Source organism: Anomalospiza imberbis, chromosome 3, assembly GCF_031753505.1.
Source record: "Anomalospiza imberbis isolate Cuckoo-Finch-1a 21T00152 chromosome 3, ASM3175350v1, whole genome shotgun sequence".
NCBI lineage: Eukaryota > Metazoa > Chordata > Aves > Passeriformes > Viduidae > Anomalospiza > Anomalospiza imberbis.
Genome location: NC_089683.1, coordinates 490,258 through 512,233, shown reverse-complemented (window position 1 = coordinate 512,233; position 21,976 = coordinate 490,258). Strand labels below are relative to the sequence as shown.

The 21,976-nt window shown below is 52.1% G+C and overlaps 1 protein-coding gene across 3 annotated transcripts in view; it reads left to right on the top strand.

Annotated features, from left to right (window-relative positions):
* Positions 1-21,976, top strand: part of DTNB (dystrobrevin beta) — a 193,242-nt gene that overhangs the window by 117,407 nt on the left and 53,859 nt on the right. For all 3 annotated transcript variants that reach the window (XM_068183104.1, XM_068183103.1, XM_068183105.1), the window contains one exon: positions 4,684-4,704. In XM_068183104.1, coding sequence (XP_068039205.1) covers positions 4,684-4,704 — 21 coding nt within the window. The remainder of the gene's footprint in view (positions 1-4,683; positions 4,705-21,976) is intronic.

Sequence of the window (21,976 nt, the reverse complement as noted above, 5' to 3'; positions counted from 1 at the left end):
AGGAATCTCGCATCCCAGACTGGTTTGGGTTAGAGGGACCCTAAACCCAGCCAGTGCCACCCTGCCATGGCAGGGACACCTGCCACTGTCCCAGGTGCTCCCAGCCCCAGTGTCCAGCCTGGCCTTGGGCACTGCCAGGGATCCAGGGGCAGCCCCAGCTGCTCTGGGAATTCCATCCCAGCCCCTGCCCACCCTGCCAGGGAACAATTCCCAATTCCCAATCTCCCACCCAGCCCTGCCCTCTGGCACTGGGAGCCATTCCCTGGCTCCTGTCCCTCCATGCCTTGTCCAAAATCCCTCTCCATGTACCCTGGAGCCCCTTCAGGCCCTGCAAGGTCCCATTTCATTTTTCCCCTTAAGGGAGAGTAAGTTTCTCTCCCTTAAGTTGCCTCCCCTCCCTGGCTGGATCTCACAGCCCAGCCCTGGGCGTGCCAGGACCCAGCACCAATTCCCAAATTCCCTGCCCTGCCCCAGGCAGCTCCGAGCTCAGGTTGGGATTTTAAGCTGCAGGTTCCCCAGCCTGCTTAGCTAAAAATATAATTTCTCGTCGATGCTTCTGACACCTTTTTTCCCGATGGGTGTCAGAGCTTCCCTGCGTGCTGCTGCAGGCTCCAGGGCCGGGGATGAGGAGGCACAGGGTCCCTCCCTCCCTCCTGCCCTGCTCGGGATCTCAGCCCCGGCCCCCTGCTGCCCCCAGGCTCCGCTTTCTTCCTGATGTTGGTGTTTATTTCCAGCTCTCGTTTTCACTGGTTTTAGCCCTGCCAGGCACGATTTTCCCTGCCAGGTTTTAGCTTCTCTCATCACTTGGAGCTCTTCAGAACGGTTCATGTATAATTTACATCAGCTGTTAAGCTTCTATGGGTTTTTTTTTCCATTTTCCTATGCAGTATTTTTTATATTTTTAATGCTGCTTTCATTTCACCATTTAGGGCTGGGTTCAGCTCACCCAGCTCTGCTTGCCTGAGAGTCTGGGGCCTCAAATCCCTCTCTGAAGGAAAGTAGAGCGAGGAAAGATCCTGGAGGTGTCAGCAGCTTCTCCTGAGGGCAGGGATCTCTGGGACGGGGACAGGACCCAGGGAAGGGCTGGGCCAGGGGATTTGGGATGGATCTCAGGAAAGGTTCCTCCCCAGAGGGTGCTGGCACTGCCCAGGCTCCCCAGGGAATGGGCACGGCCCCGAGGCTGCCAGAGCTCCAGGAGGGTTTGGACAGCGCTGCCAGGGATGCCCAGGGTGGGACTGGGGGGTCTGGGCAGGGCAGGGGCTGGGATGATCCCTGTGGGTCCCCCCAGGCCAGGACATTCCATGGTTCTGTCTGTGCCAGGCCATCCATGGCTGTCCCCTGGGGTTCATCCATTGTCCCCACGCCGTGCTGGTGGCACTGGGAGCAGGGAAAAGCCCTGGACAAGGTCCCTTCCAGGCCAAACCAGTTCTGGTTCTGTGACTTCTGACCTTCCCACTCTGTGATTTCTGCCCACTCTGTGATTTCTATCCACTCTGTGATTTCTGACCATTCCCATTCTGTGATTTCTGACCCTTCCCATTCTGTGATTTCTGACCATTCCCATTCTGTGATTCCTGACCATTCCCATTCTGTAATTTCTGACCATTCCCACTCTGTGATTTCTGCCCACTCTGTGATTTCTGACCCTTCTGTGATTCCTATCCACTCTGTGATTTCTGACCTTTCTGTGATTTCTGACCATTCCCACTCTGTGATTTCTGACCATTCCCATTCTGTGATTCCTGACCATTCTGTGATTTCTGACCCTTCCCATTCTGTGATTTCTGACCACTCTGTGATTTCTGACCCTTCCCACTCTGTGATTTCTATCCACTCTGTGATTTCTGACCATTCTGTGATTTCTGACCACTCTGTGATTTCTATCCACTCTGTGATTTCTGACCATTCCCATTCTGTGATTTCTGACCCTTCCCATTGTGTGATTTCTGACCATTGTGTGATTTCTGACCATTCTGTGATTTATGACCACTCTGTGATTTCTGACCACTCTGTGATTTCTATCCATTCTGTGATTTCTGACCCTCCCCACTCTGTGATTTCTGACCATTCCCATTCTGTGATTTCTGACCATTCCCATTCTGTGATTTCTGACCATTCTGTGATTTCTGACCCTTCCCATTCTGTGATTTCTGACCCTCCCCACTCTGTGATTTCTGACCATTCCCATTCTGTGATTTCTGACCATTCTGTGATTTCTGACCCTTCCCATTCTGTGATTTCTGACCCTCCCCACTCTGTGATTTCTGTCCCTTCCCATTCTGTGATTTCTGACCATTCTGTGATTTCTGACCACTCTGTGATTTCTGACCACTCTGTGATTTCTGACCATTCTGTGATTTCTGACCCTCCCCATCCTGTGATTTCTGACCCTCCCCATCCTGTGATTTCTGACCCTTCCCATTCTGTGATTTCTGACCATTCCCATTCTGTGATTTCTGACCCTCCCCATCCTGTGATTTCTGACCCTTCCCATTCTGTGATTTCTGACCGTCCCCACTCTGTGATTTCTGACCATTCCCATTCTGTGATTTCTGACCATTCTGTGATTTCTGACCGTCCCCACTCTGTGATTTCTGCCCACTCTGGTTGTTTGTGCAGAGTTGATTGGACCCCCCTGGGGTCCTGCCCTGCTGTCCCTGTTCCCTCGCAGGGACCTCCCCAGGCTGCAGCAACTGGGACTCAGGGTTGGGGTTTCTGGGGTTCCCCACTGATCCTCCCCGGGAGCGTTAACCCTTCTGGCTGCGGTTCCAGTTCTGGGCATTTCTGGGGTCACACACTGCACTGGGAGGGAAGCAAGGGAGGCTTGGGGCTGCCCCGCCCCAGGAGGTGTCCATGGCCAGGTTTCACAGGGCTGGAGCCCCCTGGGATGGTGGCAGGTGTCCCAAGGTGGGATTTCAGGTCCCTCCCCACCCAAACCGTGCTGGGGCTGTGTCTCCACCCAGCCCTGGCGTGGCTTTCCCTCATTCCCTCGTTCCTGCAGCCCCCTCCCGGTGCCAGGGCTGGCTTGGCTCTGGTGAGGGTCCCTGGGGACCCCCGTGTGCTCCTCCCGGGGCTCTCACTGTCAGCTCCACGGAAACGCAGCAGCCAGATCCCATCTCATCCTCCATTTCCTCCACGGCGATTTCCTGGCGGCTGCTCCGCTGATTTATCCTGCTCTGCTCAGCCCCAGCCAGCCCAGCCCTCTGAGGAGGGCTTCCCACATCTGTGCTCAATGCCAGGGCCTCGTTTTTCAAAGTAACAACCTTTTTTTTTGTGTGTGTGTGTGGGGTGGAGGTGATTGAAGATGTTTTCCCTGCCCTGGGTCCCCATCTGGTCCCGCGAGTCGCGGGTGGAGGCACGAGGGGAAGTTTGGGATGTGGGGAGGGCACTGAGCAGAGCCAGGCCCCACAGCTGCCAGACAACACCAAAGACACACCTGAAGGAACCCCAGGTCTTGGCAGAAAACCCCAAAAATATCAGCTGAAAGCCATGGAATTCTGCAGGCTGCTCTGCAGGGCTGGGTGGGAAAACAGCTCTCAGTGGTCAGCGAGGAGAAGCTGCTTTAAATTAAGGGAAAGGTTCTGGTTAATCCTGCTCAGATGGGAGATCAGCAGGGGAACGTTGACAAATGGGTTCATGGATTTCCAGGCCAGAAGGAGCTTTTATCCCGGGATTTTCATTCCATGACCTGAATTTCTGGGAGGCTGTGCTGGGCTGTGCTCCTGCTGCAGGGCCAGGGTGGAGGGAGTCACCTGAGAGGGCTGGAATTGCTGCTTTGGGATGGACGAGGGCCACCAGCACCTCCTGCAGCCCTTGTGTCACAAACAGGGTCAGACCCGTGCTGGTTCTTGTCTGAGAGAGGACAGAGTCCATGGAAACGTCTGAATTTCCAAGGGAGCTCTGCCTCAGTGACATTTTGCTCATTCCCAGCAATTCTCCTGGAGCTGAAGGCAGGACGAGCCTCCACCAGCCCAGGCCCAGTCACAGTGGTCATTTCCCTGCTTCAAAAGGGGAGAAATTCCCCTGAATTTCACCTTTTTTTTTTTTTGCACTGAGAGGTGCTGCAGGGCGGGAGCTGCTCTCCCTGCACCTCTTTCCTTGCTCAGCATCCCTGGTGGCCTCAGCGTGTGCCCTCCCAGCCCTGGTTCCCCTGCCCTGGCCATTCCCCCTGGCAGAGGTCCTGCAATGCCAGGGGGATGTTCTGCTCCTGGGGCTCTGTGCTGGCACGTTTGTGTCTTTGGACACTCCCAGAGGCAGCTCCAGACTTTAGGGGATGGATCTGGGCTCTGTGGGCTTGGAGGTCTGGAGCGGGAGGGGATCGTGGCACGGTTTGGGTGGGGAGGGACCACAAAGCCCACCCAGCTCCCCCCTGCCATGGGCAGGGCACCTTCCCCTGTGCCAGGCTGAGGCCATGGAGTCCTGCCCAAAGGAGCAGACACCCCTGGGTGTCCTCTCCTGTGCCCAGGGATCCCTGCTGGGATCCCCATCCCAGGCGCTCCCCCGTGGCCACCACCAGAGGCCATTTGAGTGGGGCGGTGGGACAAGTGTCTCCCGTGCTGCCCCACAGCCCCCGTGTCCTGATGTTCTGTCCTTGCACTGGGTGTTTTGTGTGAAGATCACCATTTTCACATGATGACTGATCTTTCCTCTCTCTCTCTCTTCACCTTTTGCCCACGTCTCTAGGAAGAAGAGCAAAAGCAGGCAGTAAGTTGACTTCACTTTGTAGGTGATCTTTTTTTTCCCCCCTTCCTGCATGAAATCCATTTTCTGTTAATTGCCTTGTATGCAAACAAACCCTGGGAATGGGCTGGGGGGCCTTTTCTGCTTGGCAGCTGGAGCACAGCCTCCCTCAGCTTCCAGCAGAGCGTGGTTTGTGTGTGTGTCCCAGAGTTTTCCCTCCCTCCCTTTCCAGGGAAGTTCATTGCCCTGGGCTGGGCTGATGAGGCTTTTGTGGAATCGTGCATGACCATGGAAACAGGGACTCTCAGCTGGCTCCATACCTGATTTGTGGGAGATCCCTGGGAGGGTTCCACGTGCTGAGAAAGCTTTCTTGTCTCTTCAGGAATCCTTTCTTTTGCCTTCTTGCCACAGACAAGTCCATGCACGAAAACTAATTAATGACTTAATATTCCGGGCATGGCTCCATCTCCTTCAGTGCTGGCAGAGGCTCCCTGAACGAGTGCCGGGGTGCTCGTTGCAGACAGGATGAGGGAAGGAACGGGAGACAGGAACGCCTGGGCTTTGTTCCCCTTTGATTCCCGTGTTCTCTGCTCGAACCCGAGCTCTGTGTGCATTTCTGTGAATTCTGTGTGAGTTTCGGGATCCACTCCAGAGGGAGCCCTCCTGCTTTCCTCGGGAGCAGCCAGATGTTCCGTGTCTGCTCCCCAGCAGAAGGCTTGCAGCATTTTCAGACGTGGTTTCCTTTACACCCGAAAGCTTTAGCGTTAATCCGCGTTCTGCGCCCTCGGGGGCTCCGTGTGCTGTTTCTGCAGGTTGGACACAGCGACTGGCAGTTCTGGGGACTCGGTTTTTGTAGGGTAATGGACATTTTGGGGCAGCACCTATTGCTGGAAACGCTTCAGCTTTACGTGGCCTTGGTGGCTCCTGGCTGGGTCTGTGCTGCTGTTCTGTCCCCAGTCTGAGGTGGTGCTCAGTGGGCAGCTTCCACTGGAGCCCAGCTCATTGCTGGGGAATCCGGGAATCCTGGAGTGGTTTGGGTGGGAAGGGGCCTTAAACCTCACCCAGTGCCACCCCTGCCATGGCAGGGACACCTCCCACTGTCCCTGGCTGCTCCAAGTCCTGTTCCACCTGGCCCTGGGCACTGCCAGGGATCCAGGGGCAGCCACGGCTGCTCTGGGAATTCCATCCCAGCCCCTCCCCATCCTGCCAGGGAAGAATTTCTCCTGTGTCCCACCAGACCCCTCAGTTTGCTGAGGCACCTGGCAGAAGGGTTTATCGGAGGGACCAGGCTGCAGCACGAGGCAGGAGCTGCTGGGAATGTCCTGGGGGATGTCCTGGGGGAAGGAGAGCCCCCCAGGCACGGCCATGCCTGCTCTGTGCCACTGGAATGGCACACGGTGTGCCCTTCCCCGGGCCAGCTCCGCTCCCAGGAATAATCTCTGCAGGGAAAGGCAGAGCTGTGTACTGGCCCCGTGCTCCTGTGCTGTGCTTTCATATGGATTGTGGGTGTGGGGAAAGGGTAAAGATGAGATCAGGGAAGAAGCTGGCCGGTTTTACGTCCCTTTTCTCCCTGGAACTCTGTGTCAGGAGGAGGATGAAGAGCCAAAACTGAAATAATGTCAGCACAGTGACATTCCATCTGGGCCCATCCCGTTGGACTCGGGAATGGGGGAGCCAAAGGTGATTTGAAGCTCAAGAAAAGCAGATTTTGAACATCCAAAGGACACGTTGCTGGTCTGTAGGAAGTGAAATTTGACATCCTTCCTTTGCATGGCCTGGAGTGGCTTGAGCTGCTCCCCCCTCGGCTGGGAAGGTGCAGCCTGGAAAGGCTGGGAATGCCAGGACAGGCTGAGAAATCCCACCTGGCTGGGAAGGTGCAGCCTGGAAAGGCTGGGAATGCCAGGACAGGCTGAGAAATCCCACCTGGCTGGGAAGGTGCAGCCTGGAAAGGCTGGGAATGCCAGGACAGGCTGAGAAATCCCACCTGGCTGAGGAGCACACACAGGTCCCAGCCTGGCTGGGCTGCAAAGGCAGCTCTGGGAGCAGCCAGGCCACCTGTGGTGTTCAGAACAGGCTGCTGGGGTTTGTCCATCGCCCTGGGAACAGCAAACCCCAGCTGGTCTGGGTGGGAAGGACCTTCAGGCTCACCTGTTCCACCCCCAGCCCCGGGCAGGGACAGTGGGGTTGGAGTTCTGGGGGCTGAGAATTTCGGACTTGCTGTGCTGGCAGACTCTGACCCCCAGGAGAGCACTGCCTTTGGCCTGAGGCCCTGGAGAAGCTTCCAAAATGGATTGAGAGCACTGGGATTACGGGTGTGGAGCTGGTTAGGAGTGTGTGATGTCACAGGGTGGAAAACTGTCTGGGTTTGAAAAGCCAGGTAAGGAAGTCAGGAGCCTCCCCTGAAATGGAAAATGCAAACCTCCTCCCTCTGAATTATTATAATTTTGAAATTAAGGGGCTCTCGGGCAAAGATATGGGAATGAGAATAAATTCATTAGGGAAGAAAATAAAAATAAAATAAACAATGCAGTCATAGAAACCAACCCTGCCAGGGTCAGAGCAGCCCTGGCAGCCTGTGGGTCAGGGGGGTGGCAGCAGTCCCATCCCATGGTGGCTCAGCCCTCCTGCAGTGCCAGCTGTGGCTCTGCTGGAGCAGGATCCTGGAGAAGGCTGGAGTTTTCCTCTGAAGCTCCAGGGCTGGTGGGGATGGGCCTGGGCTTCCTCTGGGCATGCAGTGGGGAAGAAAGCTGCTCCTCTGGGAATGCCGGGGGGAAGAAAGCTGCTCCTCTGGGAATGCAGTGGGGAAGAAAGCTGCTCCTCTGGGAATGCAGTGGGCAAAGGCTGCTGTGGTGTTCCCAAGGTCAGATTGTATCCAGGTAGGAATGCTTGGCTCCTCCCCTGGGCAGAGCTTCTCCCAGTGGGATGATGGAATTTTATCAGCCATGCAGGGACACTCAGTGGCCCATGAACAGAAGATAATTAATAATTAGTGGCCCATGAACAGAAGAGATCTCCTGGAGGGAGGATGGGTTGTGGAGGAGATGAAGAAAATGAACAGAAGAGACCTGTCCCACAGATAGGAATAGAATACACACCCCCATTTGAATCTGAGACAAAAACTCGTTTGGAGTTTTAGAACATAGTAATGTACAAAGAGCAAGATGGAGGTTCTAGAGCAGAGGCTGATCCTTCTTCTTCACCTTCTTCTCCATGGGTTTGGGTGGTATTTTGTTACTGGACAGAGAAGTCCACAACCTCCCCCTGTCCTGGGCTGTCCCAGCCTCCCCAGCCTGGCTGTGTGAGAGGGAGGATGAGGAGCAGCCCTGCAGGAGAAGGCTCAGGGGTCCCAGGGCATCCCCAGCACTCAGACAGAGGGGTGGCAGCAGAATTTCTTCTGGGGCTGAAGGTGAATAAAAAGAGCTGAAGGTGAATTAATAAAGGGCTGAAGGTGAATAAAGAGCTGAAGGTGAATAACGGGCTGAAGGTGAATAAAGGGCTGAAGGTGAATAAAGGGCTGAAGGTGAATAAAGAGCTGAGGGTGAATAAAAAGGGCAGAGGGTGAATAAAAAGGGCTGAAGGTGAATAAAGGGCTGAAGGTGAATTAATGAAGGACTGAAGGTGAGTTAATAAAGGGCTGAAGGTGAATAAAGGGCTGAGGTGAACAAAGCAGAGCACTCGGGGTCAGGCCCAGCAGCACATCGCCAGCAGCAATCCCAAAATCCACAAAAATCCTTTTGGGGTTTTCTCCCGCTGCTCTCCTCACCCCGCTGGGGCTGCAGGCCCCGTTCTGCCTGGCTCAGAGGTTCATGGCAGGCTGGAGGGAATTTACATCAGGGGAGGGACGCGACTTCTGCTCCTGGCGTTTGCAGGGAGGTGCAGTCATTGATGGGCTGTTGTTTTAAAGATGAGCTGTGTAAAGGTAAAAGTTTTTATTGTTTAAATTTTAAAAATTATTTTCATTTTTGAGAATGTAATTTTTTTTGGGAGGTACAGTATTTTTTTGTTGTTGTTCAAATTTTTTACAGGATTATAGTTATTTTAATATTGGTTTGTTTTAATATGGAGGTTTTTCTTTGATATTAATTTAATTTTTCTATTTTGAATGGTTTTTATATGTTATAGGGAAAGAAACATTTTTTATAGATTTATAAGGGGATTTTAGTTTTAAGATTCAGGTATTTTTTATTTTTTATTTGGGATTTAAATTCTTTTTATTTATTTTGATAATTTTATGGGTTTTTTATGTTTGTATTTGGGTTTTTTTATTTGAGGGAGGATTGAAGCACTGAAAGAGTTCATATTTTGTTTGGGGTTTGTAGATGGTTATTTGGTGTTTGTGGTGGGAATTGTGCTTGGGGCTGTGTTGGGATCGGTTGCATGGTTGGTTTGGGGTTTTTGTATTTAATTTTAGCTGCAGGGTTATTTTGTGTGGGTTGCAGGTTGGTTTTGGGTTTGGTTGGATGATTTTGGGTGCTGGCCGTGGTGTGGGGAAGGGATTTGGTGCCCCGTGCTCAGAGCTGATCTTCCAGCGAGGCTTGGGCAGGTTCTGTTCTGTCCTGGGCTCCTGGAGGGCCCTGGTGTGATGTCATAGCCCTGGTGTGATGTCATAGCCCTGGTGTGATGTCACAGCCCTGGTGTGATGTCACAGCCCTGGTGTGATGTCATAGCCCTGGTGTGATGTCATAGCCCTGGTGTGACGTCACAGCCCTGGTGTGATGTCACGGCCCTAGTGTGATGTCATAGCCCTGGTGTGATGTCATAGCTCTGATGTGATGTCATAGCCCTGGTGTGATGTCATAGCTCTGATGTGATGTCATAGCCCTGGTGTGATGTCACAGCCCTGGTGTGATGTCATAGCCCTGGAGGAACAGAGCCTGGTGTGACATCACAGTCCTGGGGTGATGTCATAGCTCTGATGTGATGTCATAAACCTGGTGTGATGTCATAGCTCTGGTGTGATGTCATAGCTCTGGTGTGATGTCACAGCTCTGGTGTGATGTCATAACCCTGGTGTGATGTCATAGTCCTGGAGGAGCAGAGCCTGGTGTGATGTCACAGCCCTGGTGTGATGTCATAGCCCTGGTGTCATGTCACAGCTCTGGTGTGATGTCACAGCCCTGGTGTGATGTCATAGCCCTGGTGTGATGTCACAGCCCTGGTGTGATGTCATAGCCCTGGTGTCATGTCACAGCTCTGGTGTGATGTCACAGCTCTGGTGTGATGTCACAACTCTGGTGTGATGTCACAGCCCTGGTGTGATGTCATAGCCCTGGTGTGATGTCACAGCCCTGGTGTGATGTCATAGCCCTGGTGTGATGTCATAGCCCTGGTGTGATGACATAGCTCCAGTGTGATGTCATAGCCCTGCTGTGATGTCACAGCCCTGGTGTGATGTCACGGCCCTGGTGTGATGTCACAGCCCTGGTGTGATGTCATAGCTCTGATGTGATGTCACAGCCCTGGTGTGATGTCATAGCTCTAATGTGATGTCATAGCCCTGGTGTCATGTCACAGCTCTGGTGTGATGTCACAGCCCTGGTGTGATGTCATAGCCCTGGTGTGATGTCATAGCCCTGGTGTGATGTCATAGTCCTGGAGGAGCAGAGCCTGGTGTGATGTCATAGCCCTGGTGTGATGTCATAGCCCTGGTGTCATGTCACAGCTCTGGTGTGATGTCACAGCCCTGGTGTGATGTCATAGCCCTGGTGTGATGACATAGCTCCAGTGTGATGTCATAGCCCTGCTGTGATGTCACAGCCCTGGTGTGATGTCACGGCCCTGGTGTGATGTCATAGCTCTGGTGTGATGTCATAGCCCTGGTGTGATGTCACAGCTCTGGTGTGATGTCACAGCTCTGGTGTGATGTCATAGCCCTGGTGTGATGTCACAGCCCTGGTGTGATGTCATAGCCCTGATGTGATGCCATAGCTCCAGTGTGATGTCATAGCCCTGGTGTGATGTCATAGCCCTGGTGTGATGTCACAGCTCTGGTGTGATGTCATAGCCCTGATGTGATGTCACAGCTCTGGTGTGATGTCACAGCCCTGGTGTGATGTCACAGCTCTGGTGTGATGTCACAGCTCTGGTGTGATGTCACAGCCCTGGTGTGATGTCACAGCTCTGGTGTGATGTCACAGCTCTGGTGTGATGTCATAGCCCTGGTGTGATGTCACGGCCCTGGTGTGATGTCACAGCCTGAGGAGCAGAGCTCGGTGTGGAGGTGCCATTCCGGTGCCACATGCTGTTCCTTGCCCACCTCGCTGTTCCCAGCCCTGCTGGCCCTGCTGTGTCCCAGGCAGTAAGATGCAGCAATGCAGTAAAATGCATTAAAATGCCGCAATGCCGTAAGATGCAGTGATGGCGTAAAATGCAGCCATGCGGTAAAGTGCAGCAGTGCAGTAAACTGTGGTGACATGCAGTGTTGCAGTAAGATGCAGCAATGCCGTAAAGTGTGGTGAAACGCAGCAATGCAATAAAGTTGTGGGGATAATGCAGCAACGTGGTGAAGTGCGGTGATGCAGTAAAATGCAGTCATGCGGTAAAATGCAGCCATGCGGTAAAATGCAGCCATGCAGTAATATGCTTGTAAGATGCAGTAAAATGCAATAAAATGCAATAAAATACAGCAACGCAGTGAAATGCCTTAAAATGCAGTAATGCCGTAAAATGCAGCAGTGCAGTAAAGGGCAGCAGTGCAGTGAAATGTGGTAAAATGCAGCGATGCAGTAAGATGCAGCAATGCAGTAAAATGCCGATTTACCCCAGCCCCTCTCGCTGTCCCAGCTGTGAGGGGCTTGGCAGGTCTGGGAATTGTTAACCCTCTTTGTTCTGCAGTCAGAGCAGCAGCCCTGGAGCTGCCAGGGCCAGAGCAGCGTTGCAGGATTCCCGAGGGCGTGCATCACTGCAGTGGTGTCCCTGGCATGTCCCACGGTGCCTGAACCCTCCCAGAGCTCCAGCAGCAGGGAACGGACCGAATGCCTAACAGGCACGGAAACGGCTCCGGGCAGAGGGGCTGGAACCCGGCATGGAACCTTCGGGAAGGCGCGGGCAGAGCGGAGCAGAAGGCGCAGCAGCTGCAGGCTCGTGCTGGCCAGCAGAAGCGGGCGTGTGCCAACCCAGCCAGCCCTGGGAGCCCTGGCGAGCTTTCTCCGCACCCCCGTGGAGAGGGAGGCAGGAATTTCCATTCCCCCACCATGGGTCAGATTGTTCTGTGTGAGTCAGGGATGGCTCAGGGTGTTCAGTGTTTCAGGGGTTGTTCAGGTTGTTCAGTGTTTCAGGGGTTGTTCAGGGTGTTCAGTGTTTCAGGGGTTGTTCAGGTTGTTCAGTGTTTCAGGGATGGTTCAGGTTGTTCAGTGTTTCAGGGGTTGTTCAGGGTGTTCAGTGTTTCAGGGATGGTTCAGGGTGTTCAGTGTTTCAGGGGTGGTTCAGGTTGTGTTCAGTGTTTCAGGGATGGTTCAGGGTGTTCAGTGTTTCAGGGGTTGTTCAGATTGTTCAGTGTTTCAGGGGTTGTTCAGGGTGTGTTCAGTGTGAGTCAGGGATGGTTCAGGTTGTTCAGTGTTTCAGGGATGGTTCAGGGGGTTCAGTGTTTCAGGGGTTGTTCAGGTTGTGCTCAGTTTCAGGGGTGGTTCAAGTTGTTCAGTGTTTCAGGGATGGTTCAGGATGTGCTCAGTTTCAGGAGTAGTTCAGGTTGTTCAGTGTTTCAGGGATGGTTCAGGGTGTTCAGTGTTTCAGGGGTTGTTCAGGGTGTTCAGTGTTTCAGGGGTTGTTCAAGTTGTTCAGTGTTTCAGGGGTTGTTCAGGTTGTTCAGTGTTTCGGGGGTTGTTCAGGTTGTTCAGTGTTTCAGGGGTTGTTCAGGTTGTTCAGTGTTTCAGGGGTTGTTCAGGGTGTTCAGTGTTTCAGGGGTTGTTCAGGGTGTTCAGTGTTTCAGGGGTTGTTCAGGGTGTTCAGTGTTTCAGGGGTTGTTCATGGTGTTCAGTGTTTCAGGGGTTGTTCAGGTTGTTCAGTGTTTCAGGGGTTGTTCAGGGTGTTCAGTGTTTCAGGGGTTGTTCAGGGTGTTCAGTGTTTCAGGGGTTGTTCAGGGTGTTCAGTGTTTCAGGGATGGTTCAGGGTGTTCAGTGTTTCAGGGGTTGTTCAGGGGGTTCAGTGTTTCAGGGATGGTTCAAATTGTTCACTGTTTCAGGGATGGTTCAGGGTGTGTTCAGTGTTTCAGGGATGGTTCCGGGTGTTCAGTGTTTCAGGGGTTGTTCAGGTTGTTCACTGTTTCAGGGATTGTTCAAGGTTGTTCAGTGTTTCAGGGGTTGTTCAGGGTGTTCAGTGTTTCAGGGGTTGTTCAGGTTGTGTTCAGTGTTTCAGGGATGGTTCAGGGTGTTCAGTGTTTCAGGGGTTGTTCAGGGGGTTCAGTTTCAGGGATGGTTCAGATTGTTCAGTGTTTCAGGGGTTGTTCACGTTGTTCAGTGTTTCACGGATGATTCAGGTTGTTCAGTGTTTCAGGGGTTGTTCAGGTTGTGTTCAGTGTATCAGGGGTTGTTCAGGGTGTTCAGTGTTTCAGGGGTTGTTCAGGTTGTTCAGTGTTTCAGGGGTTGTTCAGGGTGTTCAGTGTTTCAGGGGTTGTTCAGGTTGTTCAGTGTTTCAGGGATGGTTCAGGGTGTTCAGTGTTTCAGGGGTTGTTCAGGGTGTTCAGTGTTTCAGGGGTTGTTCAGGTTGTTCAGTGTTTCAGGGATTGTTCAAGTTGTTCAGTGTTTCAGGGGTTGTTCAGGTTGTTCAGTGTTTCGGGGGTTGTTCAGGTTGTTCAGTGTTTCAGGGGTTGTTCAGGTTGTTCAGTGTTTCAGGGGTGGTTCAGGGTGTTCAGTGTTTCAGGGGTTGTTCAGGGTGTTCAGTGTTTCAGGGGTTGTTCAGGGTGTTCAGTGTTTCAGGGGTTGTTCATGGTGTTCAGTGTTTCAGGGGTTGTTCAGGTTGTTCAGTGTTTCAGGGGTTGTTCAGGGTGTTCAGTGTTTCGGGGGTTGTTCAGGTTGTTCAGTGTATCAGGGGTTGTTCAGGTTGTTCAGTGTTTCAGGGGTTGTTCAGGCTGTTCAATGTTTCAGGGATGGTTCAGGGTGTTCAGTGTTTCAGGGGTTGTTCAGGGTGTTCAGTGTTTCAGGGATGGTTCAGGGTGTTCAGTGTTTCAGGGGTTGTTCAGGGTGTTCAGTGTTTCAGGGATGGTTCAGGTTGTGTTCAGTGTTTCAGCGATGGTTCAGGGTGTTCAGTGTTTCAGGGGTTGTTCAGGGGGTTCAGTGTTTCAGGGATGGTTCAAATTGTTCACTGTTTCAGGGATGGTTCAGGGTGTGTTCAGTGTTTCAGGGATGGTTCCGGGTGTTCAGTGTTTCAGGGGTTGTTCAGGTTGTTCACTGTTTCAGGGATTGTTCAAGGTTGTTCAGTGTTTCAGGGGTTGTTCAGGTTGTGTTCAGTGTTTCAGGGATGGTTCAGGGTGTTCAGTGTTTCAGGGGTTGTTCAGGGTGTTCAGTTTCAGGGATGGTTCAGATTGTTCAGTGTTTCAGGGGTTGTTCACGTTGTTCAGTGTTTCACGGATGATTCAGGTTGTTCAGTGTTTCAGGGGTTGTTCATGGTGTTCAGTGTTTCAGGGGTTGTTCAGGTTGTGTTCAGTGTTTCAGGGGTTGTTCAGGTTGTTCAGTGTTTCTGGGGTTGTTCAGGTTGTGTTCAGTGTTTCAGGGGTTGTTCAGGTTGTTCAGTGTTTCTGGGGTTGTTCAGGGTGTTCTGTGTTTCAGGGATGGTTCAGGGTGTTCAGTGTTTCAGGGGTTGTTCAGGGTGTTCAGTGTTTCAGGGGTTGTTCAGGTTGTTCAGTGTTTCAGGGATTGTTCAAGTTGTTCAGTGTTTCAGGGGTTGTTCAGGTTGTTCAGTGTTTCAGGGGTTGTTCAGGTTGTGTTCAGTTTCAGGGATGGTCCAGGGTGCTCAGTGTTTCAGGGATGGTTCAGGGTGTTCAGTGTTTCAGGGGTTGTTCAGGGTGTGTTCAGTGTTTCAGGGGTTGTTCAGGTTGTTCAGTGTTTCAGGGGTTGTTCAGGTTGTTCAGTGTTTCAGGGGTTGTTCAGGTTGTTCAGTGTTTCAGGGATGGTTCAGGTTGTTCAGTGTTTCAGGGGTTGTTCAGGGTGTTCAGTGTTTCAGGGGTTGTTCAGGTTGTTCAGTGTTTCAGGGGTTGTTCAGGGTGTTCAGTGTTTCAGGGGTTGTTCAGGGTGTTCAGTGTTTCAGGGGTTGTTCAGGGTGTTCAGTGTTTCAGGGGTTGTTCAGGTTGTGTTCAGTGTTTCAGGGGTTGTTCAGGGTGTTCAGTGTTTCAGGGGTTGTTCAGGGTGTTCAGTGTTTCAGGGGTTGTTCAGGGTGTTCAGTGTTTCAGGGGTTGTTCAGGGTGTTCAGTGTTTCAGGGGTTGTTCAGGGTGTTCGGTGTTTCAGGGGTTTTTCAGGGTGTTCAGTGTTTCAGGGGTTGTTCATGGTGTTCAGTGTTTCAGGGGTTGTTCATGGTGTTCAGTGTTTCAGGGGTTGTTCAGGTTGTGTTCAGTGTATCAGGGGTTGTTCAGGTTGTTCAGTGTTTCAGGGGTTGTTCAGGTTGTGTTCAGTGTATCAGGGGTTGTTCAGGGTGTTCAGTGTTTCAGGGATGGTTCAGGTTGTTCAGTGTTTCAGGGGTTGTTCAGGGTGTTCAGTGTTTCAGGGGTGGTTCAGGGTGTTCAGTGTTTCAGGGGTTGTTCAGGTTGTGTTCAGTGTTTCAGGGGTTGTTCAGGGTGTTCAGTGTTTCAGGGGTTGTTCAGGTTGTTCAGTGTTTCAGGGGTTGTTCAGGGTGTTCAGTGTTTCAGGGGTTGTTCAGGGTGTTCAGTGTTTCAGGGATGGTTCAGGTTGTTCAGTGTTTCAGGGGTTGTTCAGGGTGTTCAGTGTTTCAGGGGTGGTTCAGGGTGTTCAGTGTTTCAGGGGTTGTTCAGGTTGTGTTCAGTGTTTCAGGGGTTGTTCAGGGTGTTCAGTGTTTCAGGGGTTGTTCAGGTTGTGTTCAGTGTTTCAGGGGTTGTTCAGGTTGTTCAGTGTTTCAGGGGTTGTTCAAGGTGTGTTCAGCGTGAGTCAGGGATGGTTCAGGGTGTTCAGTTTATTCAGGTTTTGTTCAGTGTTTCAGGGGTTGTTCAGGTTGTGTTCAGTGTTTCTGGGGTTGTTCAGAGTGTTCTGTGTTTCAGGGATGGTTCAGGGTGTTCAGTGTTTCAGGGGTTGTTCAGGGTGTTCAGTTTCAGGGGTTGTTCAGGGTGTTCAGTGTTTCAGGGGTTGTTCAGGTTGTTCAGTGTTTCAGGGATGGTTCAGGGTGTTCAGTGTTTCAGGGGTTGTTCAGGTTGTGTTCAGTGTTTCAGGGGTTGTTCAGGGTGTTCAGTGTTTCAGGGGTTGTTCAGGTTGTGTTCAGTGTTTCAGGGGTTGTTCAGGTTGTTCAGTGTTTCAGGGGTTGTTCAAGGTGTGTTCAGCGTGAGTCAGGGATGGTTCAGGGTGTTCAGTTTATTCAGGTTTTGTTCAGTGTTTCAGGGGTTGTTCAGGTTGTGTTCAGTGTTTCTGGGGTTGTTCAGGGTGTTCTGTGTTTCAGGGATGGTTCAGGGTGTTCAGTGTTTCAGGGGTTGTTCAGGGTGTTCAGTGTTTCAGGGGTTGTTCAGGTTGTTCAGTGTATCAGGGGTTGTTCAGGGTGTTCAGTGTTTCAGGGGTTTTTCAGGGTGTTCAGTGTATCAGGGGTTGTTCAGGTTGTGTTCAGTGTTTCAGGGGTTGTTCAGGGTGTTCAGTGTTTCAGGGGTTGTTCAGGGTGTTCAGTGTTTCAGGGGTTGTTCAGGTTGTTCAGTGTTTCAGGGGTTTTTCAGGTTGTTCAGTGTTTCAGGGGTTGTTCAGGTTGTTCAGTGTTTCAGGGGTTTTTCAGGTTGTTCAGTGTTTCAGGGATGGTTCAGGTTGTTCAGTGTTTCAGGGGTTGTTCAGGTTGTTCAGTGTTTCAGGGGTTGTTCATGGTATTCAGTGTTTCAGGGGTTGTTCAGGGGGTTCAGTGTTTCAGCGATGGTTCAGGGTGTTCAGTTTATTCAGGTTTTGTTCAGTGTTTCAGGGATTGTTCAGATTGTTCAGTGTGAGTCAGGGATTGTTCAGGTTGTGTTCAGTTTCTGGCATTCTGGGATCCTGGGGTTCTGGGGTTCTGGGATCATGGGGTTCTAGGATTCTGGGGTTCAAGGATCCTGGGATCCTGGGGTTCTGGGATCCTGAGGTTCTGGGATCCTGGGGTTCTAGGATTCTGGGGTTCAAGAATCTTGGGATATTGGGGTTCTGGTATTCGGAGGTTCTTGGATTCTGGGATCCTGGGGTTCTGGGTTCCCGGGGTTCAGGCGTTCTGGGATCCCTGGATTCTGGGATCTTGAGGATCTGGGATCCTGGGGTTCTGGGCTTCTGGGATCCTGGGATCCTGGGGTTCTGGTGTTCTGGGGTTCTGGGACTCCCCAGCCTCCCGGAGCTGTGCTGGCTGTTGGGAGTGCCCTGTGCTGCCGGAGATGTGTCCCAGCAGGGAGATTCCAGCTCCTGGGCCCTGAGAAGAGCCTTGTCCCAGCGCCAGGGACTCTCCTGAGCACAGCCCAGCCTGGGTGGGACCGGGCAGAGCTCTGGAGCTGCTGCTCCACCCCCAGCTCATGTCCAGGGGTCTCCTGGAGGGAACCCCAGAGTGACCTGGGGGGGAAGGGACCTTCCAGCTCGTCCAGCCCCCGCTCCTGCCGTGGGCAGGGACAGTTCCACTCCGCCAGGTTGCCCAGCCCACAGCTGGAAGGGCTCCTGAAGGAATTTATCTGGGCTCAGGGAGCCGTGCCCAGCCCCTTCTGCCCAAGCTTGGCAGGGCTGAGAGGGTTTGAAGAGGGACTGGGGACAAGGCCTGGAGGGACAGGACCCAGGGAATGGCTCCCAGTGCCAGAGGGCAGGGATGGATGAGAGATTGGGAATTGGGAATTGTTCCCTGGCAGGGTGGGCAGGCCCTGGCACAGGGTGCCCAGAGCAGCTGGGGCTGCCCCTGCATTCCTGGCAGTGCCCAAGGCCAGGCTGGACACTGGGACACCCTGGGACAGTGGACGGTGTCCCTGCCATGGCAGGGGTGGCATTGGCTGGGCTTTAGGGTCCCTTTAGCCCAAACCATGCTGGGATGCTCGACTGGGATGGGGTCCCTGCTGGTCCAGAGGGGCTCTGGGATGGGGTTAGTCCTGCTCTGGAGCAGCAGGGAGCTCTGGGATGGGGTTAGTCCTGCTCTGGAGTGAGAGCAGGGAGCTCTGGGATGGGATTAGTCCTGCTCTGGAGCAGCAGGGAGCTCTGGGATGGGGTTAGTCCTGCTCTGGAGTGAGAGCAGGGAGCTCTGGGATGGGATTAGTCCTGCTCTGGAGCAGCAGGGAGCTCTGGGATGGGGTTAGTCCTGCTCTGGAGCAGCAGGGAGCTCTGGGATGGGGTTAGTCCTGCTCTGGAGTGAGAGCAGGGAGCTCTGGGATGGGGTTAGTCCTGCTCTGGAGTGAGCACAGAGCTCTGGGATGGGGTTAGTCCTGCTCTGGAGCAGCAGGGAGCTCTGGGATGGGGTTAGTCCTGCTCTGGAATAAGGAGACAGCCCTGGGATGGGGTTAGTCCTGCTCTGGAGTGAGAGCAGGGAGCTCTGGGATGGGGTTAGTCCTGCTCTGGAGTGAGCACAGAGCTCTGGGATGGGGTTAGTCCTGCTCTGGAGTGAGCAGGGAGCTCTGGGATGGGGTTAGTCCTGCTCTGGAGTGAGAGCAGGGAGCTCTGGGATGGGGTTAGTCCTGCTCTGGAGTGAGCAGGGAGCTCTGGGATGGGGTTAGTCCTGCTCTGGAGCAGCAGGGAGCTCTGGGATGGGGTTAGTCCTGCTCTGGAGCAGCAGGGAGCTCTGGGATGGGGTTAGTCCTGCTCTGGAGCAGCAGGGAGCTCTGGGATGGGGTTAGTCCTGCTCTGGAATAAGGAGACAGCCCTGGGATGGGGTTAGTCCTGCTCTGGAGTGAGCAGGGAGCTCTGGGATGGGGTTAGTCCTGCTCTGGAGTGAGCAGGGAGCTCTGGGATGGGGTTAGTCCTGCTCTGGAGTGAGAGCAGGGAGCCCTTGTTTGGGGTTAGTCCTGCTCTGGAGCAGCAGGGAGCTCTGGGATGGGGTTAGTCCTGCTCTGGAATAAGGAGACAGCCCTGGGATGGGGTTAGTCCTGCTCTGGAGTGAGCAGGGAGCTCTGGGATGGGGTTAGTCCTGCTCTGGAGTGAGCAGGGAGCTCTGGGATGGGGTTAGTCCTGCTCTGGAGTGAGAGCAGGGAGCCCTTGTTTGGGGTTAGTCCTGCTCTGGAGCAGCAGGGAGCTCTGGGATGGGGTTAGTCCTGCTCTGGAGTGAGCACAGAGCTCTGGGAAGGGGTTAGTCCTGCTCTGGAGTGAGAGCAGGGAGCCCTTGTTTGGGGTTAGTCCTGCTCTGGAGCAGCAGAGGCGTTTTCCAGCCTGGGCAGAGCTGTCAGGGCCCTGTGGTTTCTCCAGGCTGGGGAGCAGCCAGCAGGCAGCCCGGCCTCTGCTCCATTCATGCCTTCCCTGAATCACATTCCTGGGCCCTTACTCACCCTCTGGATCCCTAGGAACGCGCAGGAGTTTGTTCCCTCCTTGTCTCCCAAGCCCTGCCTTGCTGCAGTCCCCGGAGCCCGAGGCACAGAGCTGAGCCCGCTCTGCCTGCCTGGGCAGGGGGTGCCCTGGGGGCATTTCAGACCCAGCTGATCGTTAAAAACACGCTGAGGAGGGGCAGGGCTCCATTTCCTGAGCGGGCCCTGCCTGCCAAGGGCTCCGCTGCACCCTCTGCAGCTTTCTGCTTCGTTTTGTGCTGTTTGAGGTGTGCGAGCTGTGTGTATGTTACCTGTGTGTTACCTGTGTGCTATCAGTGTGCTGCCAGGGTGTTATCTGTTATCAGTGTGCTGTCAGGGTGTTATCAGTGTGTTATCTATGTGCTCTCAGTGTGTTATCTGTGTGCTTTCTGTTATCAGCGTGTTATCAGTGTGTTATCTGTGTGTTACCTGTTTGTTATCAGTGTGTTATCGATATGTTATCTGTTATCAGTGTGCTATCGGTGTGTTACCTGTGTGTTACCTGTGTGCTATCAGTGTGCTGCCAGGGTGTTATCTGTTATCAGTGTGCTGTCAGGGTGTTATTAGTGTGTTATCTGTGTGCTATCAGTGTGGTATCTGTGTGCTATCAGTGTGGTATCTGTGTGTTATCTGTGTGCTATCAGTGTGGTGTCTGTGTGTTTTCTGTTATCAGTGTGCTATCAGTGTGGTATCTGTGTGTTATCTGTGTGTTATCTGTGTGCTATCAGTGTGGTATCTGTGTGTTTTCTGTTATCAGTGTGTTATCAGTGTGCTATCAGTGTGCTATCTGTGTGCTATCAGTGTGTAATCTCTGTGTTTTGTGTTATGAGTGTGTTATCAGTGTTATCTGTGTGTTATCTATGTGCTATCAGTGTGTTATCTGTGTGTTACCTGTTTGTTATCAGTGTGTTATCGATATGTTATCCGTTATCAGTGTGCTATCGGTGTGTTACCTGTGTGTTACCTGTGTGCTATCAGTGTGCTGCCAGGGTGTTATCTGTTATCAGTGTGCTGTCAGGGTGCTATCAGTGAGGTATCTGTGTGCTATCAGTGAGGTATCTATGTGCTATCAGTGTGGTATCTGTGTGTTATCTGTGTGCTATCAGTGTGTTATCTCTGTGTTTTGTGTTATGAGTGTGTTATCAGTGTTATCTCTGTGTTATCTATGTGCTGTCAGTGTGCTATCAGGGTGTTATTAGTGTGTTATCCGTGTGTTATCTATGTGCTATCAGTGAGGTATCTGTGTGTTTTCTGTTATCAGTGTGTTATCTGCGTGCTATCAGTGTGTTATCTCTGTGTTTTCTGTTATCAGTATGTTATCAGTGTTATCTGTGTGTTATCTATGTGCTATCAGTGCGTTATCTGTGTGCTTTCTGTTATCAGTGTGTTATCAGTGTGTTATCTGTGTGTTACCTGTGTGTTACCTGTTTGTTATCAGTGTGTTATCGGTATGTTATCTGTTATCAGTGTGCTATCGGTGTGTTACCTGTGTGTTATCTGTGTGTTATCTGTTATATGTGAGTTACCTCTGTGATATCAGTGAGTTATCATTGTGTTATCAGTGTGTTACCTGTGTGTTATCAGCGTGCTATCAGTGTGTTACCTGTGTGTTATCTGTGTGTTATCTGTTACCTGTGTTACCTGTTATCTGTGTGTTATCAGTGTGTTATCATTATATCTGTTATCAGTGTGCTATCAGGGTGTCACCTCTGTGTTATCCGTGTGTTATCTGTTATCTGTGTTATCATTGTGTTACCAGTGTGCTATCAGTGTGTTATCAGTGTGTTATCAGTGTGTTGTCAGTGTGTTGTCAGTGTGTTATCGGTTATCAGTGTGTCACCTGTGTGTTCTCACTGTGTTATCTGTTACCTGTGTGTTATCAGTGTGTTATCAGTGTGTTCTCAGTGTGTTATCTGTTTTCTGTGTGTTATCCGTGTGTTATCAGTGTGTTATCATTGTGTTGTCAGTGTGTTATCTGTTATCAGTGTGTTATCAGTGTGTTATCAGTGTGTTACCTGTGTGTTATCAGTTTGTTATCTGTTATCAGTGTGCTATCGGTGTGTCACCTGTGTGTTATCCGTGTGTTATCTGTTATCTGTGTTATCAGTGTGTTATCAGTGTGTTGTCAGTGTGTTTTCTGTTACCTGTGTGTTATCTCTGTTTCCTGTGTGTTATCTGTGTGTTATCTGTGTGTTATCTGTGTGTTATCTGTGTGTTATCAGTGTGTTGTCAGTGTGTTATCTGTTATCAGTGTGTTATCTGTTACCTGTGTGTTATCAGTGTGTTATCTGTTATCTGTGTGTTATCTGTGTACTATTTGTGTGTTATCAGTGTGTTATCAGTGTGTTGTCAATGTGTTATCTGTTATCAGTGTGCTATCAGTGTGTCACCTGTGTGTTATCAGTGTGTTATCTGTTATCAGTGAGCTATCTGTGTGTCACCTGTGTGTTATCTGTGTGTTATCTGTTATCTCTGTGTCACCTGTGTGTTATCAGTGTGTTATCTGTTATCTCTGTGTCACCTGTGTGTTATCAGTGTGTTTTCTGTTATCTGTGTGTCACCTGTGTGCAGCTCCTGGCGGTTCTGAGGGTGCTCTGAGCTTTGCTGCGCGCCCAGGTGCTCCCGTGTGTGCCCCGGGCGTGCCCCTGTGAGGAGGAACCTTTCCCCTGCTGGGCAGG